This window comes from Lepisma saccharinum, chromosome 5 (genome assembly GCF_977018435.1).
Source record: "Lepisma saccharinum chromosome 5, izLepSacc3.1, whole genome shotgun sequence".
NCBI lineage: Eukaryota > Metazoa > Arthropoda > Insecta > Zygentoma > Lepismatidae > Lepisma > Lepisma saccharinum.
In genome coordinates, this window is record NC_139233.1 from 92,243,751 (window position 1) to 92,261,262 (window position 17,512).

The window sequence follows — 17,512 nt, forward strand, 5'->3', positions numbered from 1 at the left end:
TCTGAAGTACTTGGTTCAGTGCCATCCCGGTAACCTGCTGGATTTGCTTCCGTTACCTTCTCCTCTGTGGGATGGTCTGAAGTGAAGCTTGCAACATTGACTGAGCTATTTGGAGCGTCTTGTCCTTTGTCATCATTCGTTGTATCTGTAGCAGCTGTCCTATTCTGGTCCTGGTCATCTCTGGGAAACTCGATGGCTGCTAGAGGGACAGAATCGCTTCTACCGACAATGCTACGTGATACCAACAAAGTGCGATTGCGCAATTGAAAGTGATAAAGCAAAGATTGGCTGCCGTCCAAGACGACGTCTCCTAGAACCATGCAATTTGATCCTGGATCTTCCGAGTGACAAGAAGAAAGGACCGTTGCATCAGATCGAGACCCGTCGTCAGCAAAATACACAGCCTTTGGACTAAGGGGGAAGCAAACATCTGAAACAACAAGTAACGAGGGACCAGACCAGCTCGAGATTTCGTTGTAGCACAAGGCAACGGCAGAAGCGTACTGTACGAAGCAGAGCGTTGTTGCGTCCACTTCGCAGAATGATTTATGTAAATTCCAGTATGTAATGGGGTTATTGTGAATCCCGTCCAGGGACAATAGTCCTCCCAAGTGGCAGTCAAAGAAGTTGAGCTTCCTCTCTGCTTCGGCTCTTTCTTGGCGACGGGTCACTTGACGCTCCATTGCTGCTTGCCATATGCGACGACAGAGATAGGTCCAGAGCGTGGTCGGACAAGAAATGAGGAACGCCGCGACGCAAGGACTTGCATCGAACAGTAGGCTTAGGGCCTGTACCCAAACACCCATTGTTGTTCTGCGCAAATCAAATTAAGCACCGCTCTAAGCAAATATACTTGCGAGCTCAAACCTAAACACCTTTCCACCCAGCCTAGGCTTAAGGCAATAGTTACCACGCAAAGGAAATCCAACAATTTCGCCTGGCGACAATGCTCCCATTGTTACGTATTAACACAGACAAGTATAAACCAGACTGAGATCCGGTATTTAAACCGAGCTGCGCTTGGAATTTTCCTAGATATTTAATACACAATGGCAGAACTCCTATAGCTACATTCAACAATTGCAAATCAACAGCGAAGGACATAACTGCAGGGGTCCCGCAAGGATAAATTTTTAGCCATTATGTCCAATATGCGTAAAAGTAGGGATGCTACGCTGGCAGTTTATGCAGATGATACTGCTACGTATTTTCACAAGTAGCACAAATCTCCGCATGGCCTCCCTTAAGATGAACGTTATCCAAGAACTTTTAAAGATTTGACTAAAAAAATAAGAATAAGATTAAATGCGAATAAAATCGTCTCTGTATTATTCACAAAAAAGTGAAAACGTGATCCACTAAACCTCCGAATGGGAGGAAGTGACATCCCTCAGAATTGAAAGGCAACAACCTACCTGGCCTCACATTTAAAGAACACCTCAAGACACTAGCGCACAAAGGGAACGTACGTCTAGGGCAATTATATTCAATATGGAAAAGCACGGCACTTACAACCAAAAATAGACTAACGATGTTTTACATTCTACTAAGAACAATGTTAACTTATGCATGAGTCATTCCATGCCAAATCAACACAGATATGTGCAATTTTTAACCTGACCATCTCCGATTTTCATGAAATTTGGGGAGTTGAAACTATACATGGAACTTAGTAAGTATAAAATTTTTTAGTTTCGTGCGTCTTGTAATTGTTAAATTATTCAAGGTCAAAGTTAGCATAAATTGCCCTTTTTAAGCCCGCTTAGCTATACTAAATCTGCTGTAACTCCGCCCCTATTTTGCCTAGGAAGCTCAAATAAAGCTTATTGTACAGGGAATTGAAAAAGCTTTCCAGTGATATATAACAAGCCTACCTTTCGATAAAAATATAATTTTGTCACGTGACCTTGACTTTTGACCTTGAATATCTCAAAACATGTCACCACCAAAAATCGTGAAAATAATATATTTGATCCCTCATACCATACTCTAATACATACCAAAAAATGATTCTGGGACTGCAATGGGATCAGAAGATACAAAATAATATGTGTAACTGTGTGACTGATAAAAGCCTCATTACATGAACTATGAAGAGTCAAATGTCCCTTAACACCCCCTACAAAATGTGAAGGAGTTATCCTGGGTATAATTGGTCATAAAAGAAATAGGTTCGGCACAGGGAGATCCCTATCCGTGTGTGTCAAGCGCAGGTAGGGCATATTGTTGACCGCCATATTGAATTCAACGCAAAAATTTCAAAGGAAAGGGGGTGATGTGATATATGAAATCAGGCTAGAATTTCACAAGAAATGAAGTGACGAAGGTTTATCCAACATATATTTAACCAGCAAAAATTTATTACTGCATGCTTGTAACCATTTTCTCCTTTTCGAGGTGTTAAAAACAAAGAATTAATAATGCTCCTAACGTGTTAGGAACTCATCGAGATCACGCTGACTTCTTGGGAGAGAAAGAAGTATACGCACCATTGCATATGATTTTAATCAGCTACATTCACCAAATAGTTGAATAGTGAAGAATATTGTGAAAAGTATCTGAAACAATTACGTGACACTTCCTTTGGAATGAAAAATTCTTCAGTGACGAGGCTAATTTTTATGTTCACGGTGAAGTTAATAAAAATAATATGCAATACCTGTGATTTGCTCAGTCGAATGGTTGTTGCTGGTAATCTAATTATGTGGTATAATGTATGGCGAACGGAAATGGTTGGTCCATATTCAACAACGGAACCGTAAATGGTGAGGGCTTCTTGGATTTGTTAAGTGAACAGGTTTTTTCACCCTTGCTTACGGGATATGGCACTTTTCGAGAGTTTTGAAACAGGACAGAGTGTGACCACACTATGTGGACATTTTTGCAATTTCTTCATGGTAATTTTCTAGGTAGATTGATGGGCACACGGGGATCTATTAAAAGGCCTGCACATTCCCCAGATCTAACATCTTAGGAGGACTTTTACCTTCAGAAACATTTGAAGAGAATGGTGCATGCACTAAAAGTCCCTGATATTGACCATCTGAGAGAAGGCATAGTTGCTGCTTGCGATGTTGTTGCACATGCTACATTGCAAAATGTTCTATGCGAGTGTGAGAGACGTCAACGAGTGTGCTCACAGGAACATTGACAACATTATAATGTGCATATATCGTAAGTGAAAGATATGTGTATACATTTTTGCTGGTTAAATATATGTTGGATAAACCTTCGTCACTTCATTTCTTGTGAAATTCTAGCCTGATTTCATATATCACATCACCCCCTTTCCTTTGAAATTTTTGCGTTGAATTCAATATGGCGGTCAACAATATGCCGGACCTGTGCTTGACACACACAGCTAGAGATCTCCCTGTGCCTAACCTATTTCTTTCATGACCAGGATAACTCCTTTACATTGTGTAGGGGGTGTTAAAGGACTTTTGACTCGTCATAGTTCATGTAATGAGGCTTTTATCAGTCACATAGTTACACATATTATTTTGTATCTTCTGATCCCATTGCAGTCCCAGAATCATTTTTTGATATGTTTTAGAGTATGGTATGAGGGACCAAATATATTTTTTTTCACGATTTTTGATGGTGACATGTTTTGAGATATTCAAGGTCAAAAGTCAAGGTCACGTGACAAAATTATATTTTTATCGAAAGGTAGGCTTGTTATATATCACTGGAAAGCTTTTTCAATTCCCTGTACAATAAGCTTTATTTGAGCTTCCTAGGCAAAATAGGGGCGGAGTTACAGCAGATTTAGTATAGCTAAGCGGGCTTAAAAAGGGCAATTTATGCTAATTTTGACCTTGAATAATTTAACAATTACAAGACGCACGAAACTAAAAATGTTTATACTTACTAAGTTCCACGCATAGTTTGAAATCCCCAAATTTCATGAAAATCAGAGATGGTCAGGTCAAAGGCTGTGTTGATTTCGCATGGAATGACTCGCATGCGTTGTGTAGCAGTACAGTACCCTAATCAACGGCCACTACTTTTCCTACTTTTGCTCTTCGCAGTAAATAGGTGGGAATGGGGGGAGATTCTGTGATATTAATGATACTACCAGAGCAAAAATCAACAAACTATGGTGAATGTTTACAGGCATGAAATCTTCATCATGATTGATGTTTATATGAACTTGTAACAACTGGTAAATCATACAAATACATTGCTCAATTCAAGCAACACGAACGATGGTCTCGTCATATCAGTGTACAGTATTGTAATTGTGTTATTTAACAGTCTAATATCTGGACATTTATGTACTAATTACCATTCATGCAAAATTAGAATAACGAACAATATGTGATATGAATGTGGATGGAAAAGTACAGTCGTGCAACATATCGTCACACCAATGCCAAAAACAAAGTCCAAATTTTTATTTTACACCTAAGTGCAGTTTCGGACTATGTTTTCCCATGCTAACTTACATGGCCTAATCAAGTCACAAATAATTACACATTTTACCGATGACAAACTTTATCCAAATGCAAAACCTAGTTTTTTTCTAGAAAATTGAATATTAAAATGCGTTTATCTCAAAGTAAGAATTAGGACATTCATGGTTTGGATTTTCGTATTGGTCCAACGATACAACACTGAAATGCTCGAAGTATAACAGGAAGAGATATATCTTACATAAAACCTTCACATACATTGAAGGTAGAATTTCCAACAAATTTTTCAAGTTTACTGCTGAATTCAGATGTTCAACCTCCTCATAGATTCAACCTTTTAACATTTATAAAACGGTGCATATAATTATGATTGTAAAGAGGAAAGTTTGTATTTCTCTCGTGATAGGCCTATTATAACTTCTGTGAAATCAGGGAGAAAATGATGTAAAGATATATTTATGTAAAATAATAACAATGGGCTACAAATTTTAACTTTTTCTTTGTGAAATGGAAAAGAAAAGGTGATTCTTATAGTACTTTTCCCGCTGATTTCAAACCTGTTTACTGTTTTCTCCAACTGACATTTTTGTAATTCAAATTTTTTGTTGTAATGAAATAACTTTGCTTTATTGAAACTTAATACATTTTACATATTCTTACTGACCAAAAATTTACTTCTTAAGGATTTTCTGCTGTATTTATCTTGAACATCTCTTGAGAGTCCAGGAGTTGTCGGCTAACATTTGTGGGCTCCATTTACCTTGGTAACGGTATATCATGATGTATACAAGGCACGTCCAGAAAGTAAGTTCCGTTCGGTAATAAAATTAAATTGTGTACAGATACAGAAAAGTTATTTATTGCACAAAATTCTACAACTCTTAAACTACGTTTCCACATAACTGCCGAAATTTTGCAGGCATTTGTCATAGCGTGGCACAAGTTTTTGTATACCTTCTTCATAGAAATTTGCCGCCTGTGTCTTCAACCAGTTGGAAACAGTTTATTTCAGCTCGTCGTCATTGTTGAAGTGTTGACCGCCAAGGAAAGACTTGAGATGTAAGAACAGATGAAATTCGCTAGGAGCGAGGTCAGGGCTGTACGGAGGATGGTCAAACACGTCCCAGCCAAATCCCTGTAGGAGGTTTTTCGTCACATTTGCAGTGTGTGGTCGTGCGTTGTCGTGAAGAAAAACAACACCTTTTGACAGCAATCCTCGACGCTTATTCTGTATTATTCTGTATTATTATTATTGCGCAATACAGAATAAGCGTCTGTATTATTATTATTGCGCAATACAGAATAAGCGTCGAGGATTGCTGTCAAAAGGTGTTGTTTTTCTTCACGACAACGCACGACCACACACTGCAAATGTGACGAAAAACCTCCTACAGGGATTTGGCTGGGACGTGTTTGACCATCCTCCGTACAGCCCTGACCTCGCTCCTAGCGAATTTCATCTGTTCTTACATCTCAAGTCTTTCCTTGGCGGTCAACACTTCAACAATGACGACGAGCTGAAATAAACTGTTTCCAACTGGTTGAAGACACAGGCGGCAAATTTCTATGAAGAAGGTATACAAAAACTTGTGCCACGCTATGACAAATGCCTGCAAAATTTCGGCAGTTATGTGGAAACGTAGTTTAAGAGTTGTAGAATTTTGTGCAATAAATAACTTTTCTGTATCTGTACACAATTTAATTTTATTACCGAACGGAACTTACTTTCTGGACGTGCCTGTATTTCCAGATGGAAGTGTTCTCCATGTTCGTCACTTACACTAACATTTTTGGGAGAGGAATAAGTCCAAATGTTAGACCAACAAATGGATTTTTAGGAGCATATTACATCCCAGTTTCTGTAGTTATTAAGACGCTACCTAACAAGTTATTTGTAGTCGTAGATGCCTTATGATTTCCGAGGAAATTCTTCACAAATTCTTGGAGTGATCTCCTTGCTGCCACCTCAGCTTAATTCAAACATGGGAAGGGCTGGTCCGTGAAGCACAGGCCTTAGCTGAAGTAATATCATAGTATTTTATGATATAGCTAGTCTTCGCAGTTATTCCAGATATTATTGTAATGCAAATATAGGGATCCGTTAAGTGGTTCAACGATTTTCTCGAAACTATGGACACTTCGAGTGGCATATGACAAACTCCTTCAGCCACACATATCAATGTCTCTCATAAAGCACACCAGATAAAAGGAGCCCAAGGTTTATCCTGGGCACCTATTTTGCAGCCAAAATATAATTAATATGATTTCCTAATCAATGGAGTTACGTTTCTTTTTTGAGATTTCAAAGTTGACTCACAGCAGCGGCGTATACTCTGGGTCATCTAGGTAATCGGAGATGACCCGGCTAGAATGCGAAAAAAAGTTGTTTTTTTTCTTCCCAATATTCTTCCGAACCAATCTTTGCTTCCAGCGCCCAAATGTTTTCAACCGTCCGGGAGGCTTTTTCCAGCTGGTGGAATCTCGGCAGGGTGAGATTCAACCGGCTCCCTTTAAATTCCTTGGCGGCAGGGAGAGAAGAGAGGGAGGAAACACTGCTTCTAAGGCGCGGGTAACCTCCTTCTAGAGAGAGTCCTCCAGTCGCACTCTCCACCCCAGAGCCTTTGCCCTTCCTTCGGCTGGCGCCCTCTTCTGCATATTCTTCCTCGAAGATCTTTGTATCGTAGGAGCTCTGTTGTTTACAGCAGAGAGATTTCTCAGGAACGAGAATTCTGGGTTCACACATTACGTACTGAAAAGGGAAGTAGGGAAATACATCTGAAAGTGCGCGAGAAACAGGGAAATCTTAATAACATTTGTAAACCAATTTCATGTTAATTCTCATTTTACATTTGCTTCTGTCTTCCTCATCTCTGCTATTTCAACAGAATTTGTCAAAGGGAAAAAGCTTAAATATTGAAGATGAAGATAATTAATTAAATAAATTAAATTTTCAAGGAATTACACCGACCTCCGTGGCGGAGTGCTTAGCACAGCTCCCTACAACGTCAGACGTCCAGGGTTCGAATACCGGCCTTTGCAAATGTTCCTTCATCAATTTCATCATATCAGCACTGATCGCAATTTGATCCCACTTTAAACTGTAGGTCCAGTCCCGATTAGCCTTACTGTGCATAAAGTGGACTTAAAACACCAACTCAAACCAAGCTCATCGCGATTAGCCAAAAGTGGCAGAAAAGCGACGTAAAATAACCTAACTCAATCAATCCAACAGCATGGTTTATTTCACTAGCACATTCCTTTCATATTCTATGTTACAGCTTTTTTTTATAGGTTTTTTACACTTTCTTGTTTTATTATTTGAAATTCTAAACGTAGATTAACTGCAATGACAACAATTAGTCGATAGTGGTCGCAAAAATAAGGTAAAATTTTTTAACACATATATTCATAAATCCTGTCTGGATGCTGAGGTACATTTGCAGGGAGACTTCATGAGTGGGTGGATGAATCAAGGGTCGGAGGTTACCCACTCGTTAAAACCAGTATACGCCACTGACTCAGCAAGTGCGGATCCCCGGGGAGAACGATAGGGACTATCACCTCTCCCAACTGGCAGGTTTTTGGATATATATTATTATGCCTAATGTGTTTAAAGGTTCAATTGTTCATTTATCACCACGTGTCGAGAATAAAGGTAAAAGTAAAGTGTTCCCCTGTGCATAGCACCACGCCATGAAGGCGTATAGGGGGTGTGGGGGTAACGCCCCACACTTTCTTGATCCGGTCGTGAGTGGGGGTGATGTGATCAGATCCAACACTGCTTCAAGGAAACTGTGTAAAACCTTGTTCTTCAACACTTTCAATGGCACGTGTGCTGATACAAATGCCTCACACAACCGCATATTAAAAATATCCACCGTAGAACTTGTCACAGATGAAGAAATATACAGCTCAATCAATGTTTTCTGCATTTTTGTGGGTTGTCGATTCCTTATGTTGCTCAAAATGTGATTTTTTGTCACAACTTAACTGTTTTCGACACACTTGACAAACATGACCTTACCATCTGTTGAAAAATTAGAATCGTTAACAATCCATTGTCGAAGTAAATTACTTTTTGCGGCTTTCACTTTAGACATGTTGCAGCAGGAATAACTTGGATTAGCTTTGTTCTCTTCTCTACTCTAAACTGTAACTGCTATTCTTACATTTACAATCTTAAACGGAAATCTGTTGGATCACAACAATGAAATTCCGGAAAATTTAAAACGTGTCATTGTTAAGCTATTTCTTTGCTTCCCTATTTTTCTTATGCCCTTTCCCTTCTCTCATTTCCATCACCCCTTCTCTCTCTCTTTCTCTCTGTGTGTGTGTTTGTGTGTGTGTGTGAGGGAGAGAGAATAAGTTTTCATATTTCCCTACAGTTAACAATGTGTTCACTCTGATGAAACAAAACAAGGTTTCAGCATTTTTAAAATTTTTTACATTTATTTAGCTAAAAAGTTCAATTTAGACTTTTTTTAGGATCTTAACTCCTTTTAGCCGTTTTTAGGACTTATAGGATTCGTTTATTTCATTAAGAAATGTCTGAAACGAAAATATATGTTATAATAGTGACGTTACCAAGTAAGGAATGAAATAGGTAAAAGAAAAGAGAATCCGGGCCTCCTGAACAGGGCTCCCGCGTAGCACAGTGGTTAGTGCTCTAGCTTTGGTGCGAGCTGCTCCTGTCCCGGTGGGAACCCCCCAAATTTTAGTGTTGCCCCAGGCCCCAGCGTAGTGAGAACAATTGAAGAGCTACTTGAAAAGAAGATGTGGTGGTCTCCAGTCTCTAAAGCCAGAAGAAGCGGCGATGGGACTCGATGACACGAGCGTGTTTCATTGTGAGCGTCCATCAATTTTATATAATAGTGTGCACGTGTCCCTTCTTCAATTTCATCTAGCCTTCATTCATGCTCATCGTTACGATTTGCCTAAAGAAGCAGAAAAAGAAAAGCGAGTCAAAATAAGAAAAGCAGGGAAAAAAAGACATCGTTTGAGAACAGTCCTGTTGCTGGCACACTAAATATAATTTGTCTGTTACTTTCATGCACTGAAATGTGACTGTAGCATTCAGTTTGCAAGATTTTTTTTCATTGTGTTTTTTTTTGGGCGCTTTTTATGCATGTATGGTAATTTCCCGATATTTTTAGGCGAACGATTCGCTACACTGGACTGTAGTCAATCTTCATTTAGTCCCTTATTAGGTGATATTCCAAACACTTCAGATTTTAAACAGCGCTCGTATCACTCTCGTGAATAAATAAAGATCAAATTTACAATTTGCTTACTCAAATTTGTATTTTCAATAACGTTTCGCTACTTATTGTCGGAATGAAACATGGAAAATAAATGTTTATTTAAAAAATATATATGTTAGAAGTTTCAACATGTACTTGCGGACAGATTTACTTTTACAGACACTACGATGTTATAAGAAACAAACGAATATACTATAATAACAAAATTTGTATAAGAAACAAACGAATATACTATAATAACAAAATTACACAAGTATATTTTCCTTTCTAAGCAGGCATGTATCTATGTTTTCTGCGACGACCTTTCTGTGACGTGAAACATTACAGCTGTATCCATTTCCATAAAGGGGCTATATACACAGGCCTCTCAAGGCAGGCGGTGAGCAGGTCGGCATATTCCCCCGCAAGCAAAATAGAAATAAGAATCTAAAGTGGAGATACTTTTATTTTTACTTCCTCACAAACCCTCCCAGAGATTTGTAGATTTTGCCAGATTTTACCACTATGCCAAAGTGCCAACACCTTTTGAGTAATTGTCATGAATCGCGATTACGGGAGAAAATAAAATGTCTAAAAAAAAGGGACAAATTTTGAAAATTTGAATCAAGATTCCAGAAGGGTATTAGAAAAGGAAGAAAAAGGGGACACTTTTTTTAAAAAATCAGAAGGGCGCCTTCGTAACATTGTTACTCCCGTAACACGATCTGGCACGATCGACGAACGGAAATAATGGTGATAAACTTGAAATCACGGGACTTAGTGTTACTGTTGGTGTTTGTGATGTAGTCGAAATCATGTCTGCCAGTGGCGGTGGTGATCTAACTCTTCTGTGAGCCAGGTGGCAAATAAAGGAACAATTTTTCGAGAAAGAGCACATTTCACCTTCTGCACCATATGATTGATTAGTTCTGGTTTCCGAACACTGAAAGGCAGGTAGGATGTGAGAAGAATCGACTGAAATAGACAATTTGGTCGATCATATTTATACACCGCGTTGTACGCTTCTCTCAATAAGCCTCAAACACGAATAACGTTCTTGTGTTACAGGTACAGCAGTTTTGCCATCTGTGTAACTGAAATTTGCGTCTATATCATGTGACTGCATTTATCTTACTTCAGGTAGTTTATCTTTACTTGGGGTATTTGCGATGATGAGGATGAGTGATGATTAGGCTGATGTAGTAAATACACTCATGGCAAGACTCGAACCTTTAGCCTCAAGTAGTGAAATCTTAAGTAACCATCCAAAGCTGTGAGCTACAGAACCGGCATTTTTATAATTTGAATACCAATGCAAGAATAATACAAAATCTACTGAAAGAGATTTTGAAAAAGATATGAAGTCACGTGTACGAAAATAGAAACATAAACAATGGACAGTCATCAGGCACGTATCTACAAATATATTTCGGGAGGGGTCTGAACCAAGTGTCTCAGAAATAATAATAATAGTAACAACAACATATATGTTTAAATTAAAATAATTATAATTGAAGGGCTCTGGTGTAAAACATGGTAAGTGACATTTCGGTAATTTCTAAGTTCATTAAGAAAAAAGAAGTGAATGAAGTACACACAGCAGAACCTTTAGTTCCAGAACCCAACTTGACTGAAGTTAAAGATGCTATTAAAAGGCTAAAGAATAACAAAGCACCTGGCATTGATTTAATACCAGCTGAGTTAATTAAATATGGTGGAAATTCATTAATGTATCAAATTCATAAATTAATCTGTTTAATATGGAATAAAGAAGAAATCCCTCAACAGTGGAAAGAATCCATAATTGTTCCTGTGTTTAAAAAAGGTGATAAAATGAACTGCAATAATTACCGTGGAATTTCTCTACTCTCAACAACATATAAAATATTATCTAACATTCTTTTAACAAGACTAACCCCATATGCTAATGAAATTATAGGTGATTATCAATGTGGATTTAAACGTAACAGATCAACTACAGATCAAATTTTTCACATCAGACAGACACTTGAAAAAAAGTGGGAATATAATCAAAATGTCCATCAGCTATTCATTGATTTCAAAAAAGCATATGATTCAGTCAAAAGAGATAAACTATATAATATATTAGTTGAGTTTGGAATACCTAAGAAGCTTGTTAGTATGATAAAAGTATGCACCAGTGAAACAGAAAGTAAAATTCGTGTGGGTATTAATATGTCTGACAAATTTACAATTCATGATGGGTTAAAACAAGGAGATGCATTATCTCCATTGCTCTTTAATTTTGACTTAGAATATGCTGTTAGGAAGGTAAAAGAAACTAAAGAAGGACTAAAATTAAATGGTGTGACTCAGTTGTTAGCATATGCAGATGATGTAGACTTACTGGGGGATGATGTGAATACAATTAAGAATAATGCTAAAATATTTTTCAAAACTGCTAAAGAGATAGGTTTGGAAGTTAACAAAGAGAAAACTAAATATATGCTTACAGGCCGAAACCAAGTGTTAGGTAATAATCAAAATCTAATTATTGATAACAACTCGTTTGAACCAGTTTCCAAATTCAAATACTTAGGAGTAATATTAACAAATGAAAATTATATTAAAGAGGAAATAAAAAGTAGGCTTAATTCAGGAAATGCATGTTACTTCTCTCTTCATAAACTTTTGTCTTCTCGTTTAATATCTAAGAAACTGAAAGTTAAAATATACAAAACAGTAATTTTGCCTGTAGTATTATATGCATGTGAAACTTGGTCCCTTACATTGAAAGAGGAACATAAATTGAGAGTATTTGAAAATAAGATCCTTAGGAAAATCTTTGGACCTAAAAGGGATGAGGAGACAGGTGAGTGGAGAAGGTTACATAATTTCGAACTACATAATTTGTATTCATGTCCAGATATTATTAGAATAATGAAATCAAGAAGACTTAGGTGGGCAGGCCATGTGGCACGAATGGGAGAGGAACGAGGAGTTTACAGGATTCTTGTTGGGAAACCTGATGGTAAGAGACCTGTAGGAAGGCCAAGACGAAGATGGAGGGACAACGTTGAGATGGATTTAAGGGAAATCGGTAGGGATGGAAAAGAGTATATAGAACTTGCTCAAAATAGGGAAACATGGAAGGCCTGTGTTGCTGCAGCCATGAACCTTCGGGTTTAAGAAGGCTAGAGAGTTAGTTAGTTAGTTAATTAAGAAAAAAGGTTATTGGAAACTATACTGTAGATAAATTGTTTTCGTGTTGTGTTTACCAATTTCATAAGGTTTCACTGAGTCCAATGCAAATTGTATGACATGGCAAATTCACTCGAAAATTGAAGGATGGCACATTTTACTTTGTAACTCAAAAATGACCAAAATGTCACTTACCATGTTTCACACCCGAGCCCTTCAACTATATTTAATAATATTAATTAAAATATGTAAATTAATATTGTATTATTATTACATGAACAGATAGGTATTAAGACAGTGTAAGAATAGAGACAGGACAGCAAATGTTCATTATCTAGCTTACTTGAAGTTAAGATCGCCAAAAATCTGTAAAATCAAATGCCCTGGCAAGGAAATTAATGTCAAATAGATAAGAAATTGAATATTTATTGAATTGAAAAAGGATATTGCATCCGAATGATGAATAGTAAAGTTACTAAGTAATATTTCATGCATATTAATATAAGTAGTAGCATGAATAAATCTTCTTTGGTACTGCCATTTAAAACTGCAGGATCCCAATCTAATCCCTGCCTTCCAGTAAGTTAGCCGTAAATAAATAACCCTCGAATATACAACAAACCTTACAGCCTTATACAACCTTGTACAACAAATACTAAAAAGTATATTTTGATTATTTAATTTTGTATGATAACTATTTCGGACCCCCTGGAACTCCCCTAATTACGTTCTTGACAGTCATGTATACGAAGACAATCTTTGAATACAATATAACGGTATAATAATGATAAATTCTTAACTGTCAATCTCATAATGATCACCATTCACATTTAATCAATATTGATGCAATAATAAACGACTATTTTCTTCATATGACGTCTTTCCTCTTACGCATGTTTTTTTCCACGAACACCTCCCACTTACCGGTAGGCTACATTATCGTTATCGTCAGCGACCATAAAAAATCAGGCTTACTTTAGTCACGTATCCACGTGCCTAATAGAAAGCAGGACAACACGCAATTTTGTATATATACACACGACACAAATCATGTACAGAAGAGGGGGTGAGGTAATGGACACTAATGGATTTTCGCAGTTTTATATTTCCACATCAATACCTTCCTTACTCCGTATAAACGGTTGGAGGAAAGGCAACATTCTGGAAACGCTTGTAAGCAAGTAGGCTGTAGGTGTGTTGGATCCTCGAGAAATGTCTGTTTCGCACATGAACCCAGGGTTTCGCGCTGGTCAGCGAAGACAGGGTTTCAGATGTGGTTATCACCTTCGGGAATACTGGAAAGATTACTGCAGAAACACAACGTTCCATGGGCTAAGATTTCTAGTCGATCCTAGGGTCGGTCCCTTTGAAGTGTAAGTAACTATTATGACATATTATTAACAAGAGTGGCGATTTTTGATGTTACATTTTCTAAAAAAATAGTGTTGGAATTGGTAAAATCACCTTTTTAGGCTTAGTGTAGAAATGATAGTACAATAACTCAACAGTGCCAAAGCTATACTTCTTTAGGTTCCGATTCACCATATTCAGACACACTCACCGATTCTGCTCAAATTCAGTACCTCCAAGATTTCTAGCTGGTATGAAATTTTTAGGTAACACGCTTTAAATTCATTGCAGTTACGGTGGTCACAAATTTGTAACTATCCACCACTTTTACCTCATTTTCTTGTAAGAAAATGAGGGGGTTATTCCTGAGTAAGCAAAAAATAACCGATCAGACAATCAGGGCCGGATTTACCTCTTTGCCGCCCATAGGTCAAACAAGTTCTGCCGCCCCCCATACCGTTTATCAAGAATGAAAAAAAAATCATTATTTTCTGTATTAACGGCATGCAGTATTAATTAAATGATAGTTACATACAAAAAATGTAACAAAGCGATATGGCATAAATTATATTAACATTTACCTTGTTTTTCAGAGAAGACTTTTATTTTTACTTTATTTAAGTGATAGGTACATACCATTGCGAAACCTCTTTAATAATGCTTGCGCCGACATTTAATTCTCAACAATTCAACGCGAATCACATGCTGCGGCCAATGCCGGCAGTAAAGAGGAACGGCGTTCCTGGAACGCAGCCAAGCCTGTGTCGTCTTTCAAAAGCAAGCGGCAGGCTCCACGTTCATGCCGCAATCGCCGAAGTAGGAAGTTGATTTCACGGCCAATAGATGGCACAATACTGGACATTCGAAACAACAACGTCGGTAATTAACACAACAAATTAGTAAATTCGAACCCTTCTAGCCCATCTCTTGTTAACAATACAACTACAATAAGTCATTCCATTTGTGTGTCCGGAGAAAAAAGAAGCAATTCGAGAATTAGGTATTTAAAACAAACAATCTTGCCGCCCCTACCAAAGTGCCGCTCTAAGCCTGGTTGATTCGATTATAGATGAAATTTTTGAGTGATATAGAGAAACAACGGTGCCTACAAAAGATTGGCAATTTCCCGGATCCTTTGGATGATTTAAGGAAAAGTAGCAGTCTTCTACCAACAGTTTCGTGTTAAGACTTCTGCAGGTTGAAATGAAGCTTACGTAAATTATAAACATTGAAATACAACAGTAGTCAAACACATATGGCTTAGAGAGAGCGTCGTCAGAAATTTTTGTAGGGGGTAAAGACCAGTAATAAAAGTAGAATAGTAGAAATAATAATAATAATTACAACTGTTATAAATGTTATACAATAAATAATTACTAAACTAATGAAATAAAAAGTAAAAAGTAAAGTGCTCCCCTGTGCATAGCACCACGCCATGAAGGCGTATAGGGGGTGTGGGGGTAACGCCCCCACACTTTCTTGATCCGGTCGTGAGTGGGGTGATGTGACCGCCTTTACCCCCAGGGTTTCATAGCTGGGTGGGCGCTTCCATCGTTAGAAAAGTTCCCGGATTTGGTAGTCAAATTATTATTTATTTATTAATGCTATTCGAGTGCATATCCAGCACAACAGTTACAATGCAAGTGTCGTTCAAGAAAAAATTTTACTAATAAAGTTTACATTAAATTATATTTTTTGAAATTCTGGATGTTTATGAACAAATTTTAAATATAGTCAACACATGTGCGTTACACAATTATGATTTACTCCGGTGATGTAGTGTGGACTATAGAGCCTATTCCCTCGTGTTTGTGTCCAGTCTTTTCGCTCTACTGCCTGAATTCACTGATTTGTCCGTATCGGATCTGTCTGAAAACTATACATAGATACCTCGTGTTGTAACCCAAAGCCACGCAATGATTGTGGCCTTTTCTTAAGACACTGACTGCCTTTACACCTTTGAACTCCATGTTATTCTATTGAAAACCGGAAGTAAAGTTCCCGCCCGCGCCAACATCCGGTGAATACCTCCCACACAGGGTGGTGCAAAGTAGCTTGACAGTTCACAGTTTACTTATGCCAAGTAGGTTTAGCGTTGCCATTTATTACAGCAATGGCATTATGTAAACATTCTGTCAACACAAACACATGAACACAAACATAAACATGAATACAAACACGAAACACAAACACAACACAAGAAACACTTACTGCATCTCGTTGTCCTCAGTGGTAACAGATTTTGGGGCGTTCTGCACTGAACCTGCTTCCTCGAATTTGTCTCTTATCCGGTAAATGGACTGTCGTGAAGGCATTTTCATATTTCCAGTAATTGCTCAGGATCCACTTTCTGTCCTACAGTGGCGTAGCAACGTATCGCGAGGCCTTGGGCGAGATTGAAATGAGATGCCCCCATCTATAAATTTGAAATCTTAATGTGAATCGATACAAAATCTTTAGGGATACGTTAGCAGATAATCATATTTAAATAATAATACATTTCTGACAAAAATATATTTAATAATATGTGACGGAGAAATTCACATTTGACAAAAGTATATTCTGGTAATACACTGCTGAAATTTTCTGTTTCACAAAGTAGTAGTAATAGCACGTTTTTAAAGATGTCAAGAGAAATAAAGAAAAGACCAGACAGAGCGGTCTTCATTCAAGAAAATAATAAATCGATAAAAATATCCACTCAATTTATCGTCAATTTTTACGTAAATGTATCTCACGAGAAATAAGACAATAATTTTTACTACTTTTCGGTCCTCTTAGGCTTAGGGACCACCTACCTATGTTGCGCCTTTGATTTGAAGTATTTATTCAATCAAATTATAAGGTTAAATTAGAATTTCAAGCCAAATAAAAACAGAGCGTTTTAATTTTATTGTCCACACAAAATTAGTCTTTTCCATCTATTTTTCTCACTTCTTTTTATTACATATTTCATAGCAGCCCAATCAGACGCGAGACCCCTTCAAGTGCGAGACCCCGGGCCGTCGCCCACTTCGCCCAGTCCTTGCTACGCCACTGCTGTCCTGGACTGTCATGTTGACCGGCATTACGAATCAGCAACCTGTAAAATACAATAGAAAGACTGTCAACATACTTTTGCCCCACACTGCATATTAAATGTTTTATTGCATACTTGTGGTGCAAGCGATGCCGCAACATACTGCGTTTCGTTCGTGCAGTATGCACAGAGGTTTGAAAATTTCAAATATTAAAAAATGACGAGAGATGGAAAATATACACATATCGTTAGTGATGACATTTTGAACGCCATATTTTACACTTTCGTGGCGCAAGGACTCAAGCTGGAAATAGTATTAAAAC

General features: G+C 37.7%; 1 protein-coding gene across 1 annotated transcript in view; it reads left to right on the forward strand.

The window, feature by feature from the left end:
• The first annotated feature begins 14,022 nt into the window (after nucleotides 1–14,022).
• LOC145988431 (sodium channel protein Nach-like) overlaps nucleotides 14,023–17,512 on the forward strand; it is a 200,302-nt gene continuing 196,812 nt past the window's right edge. Inside the window, exon 1 of the mRNA XM_083123323.1 lies at nucleotides 14,023–14,193. Coding sequence (XP_082979449.1) covers nucleotides 14,033–14,193 — 161 coding nt within the window. The 5' untranslated portion in view covers nucleotides 14,023–14,032. The remainder of the gene's footprint in view (nucleotides 14,194–17,512) is intronic.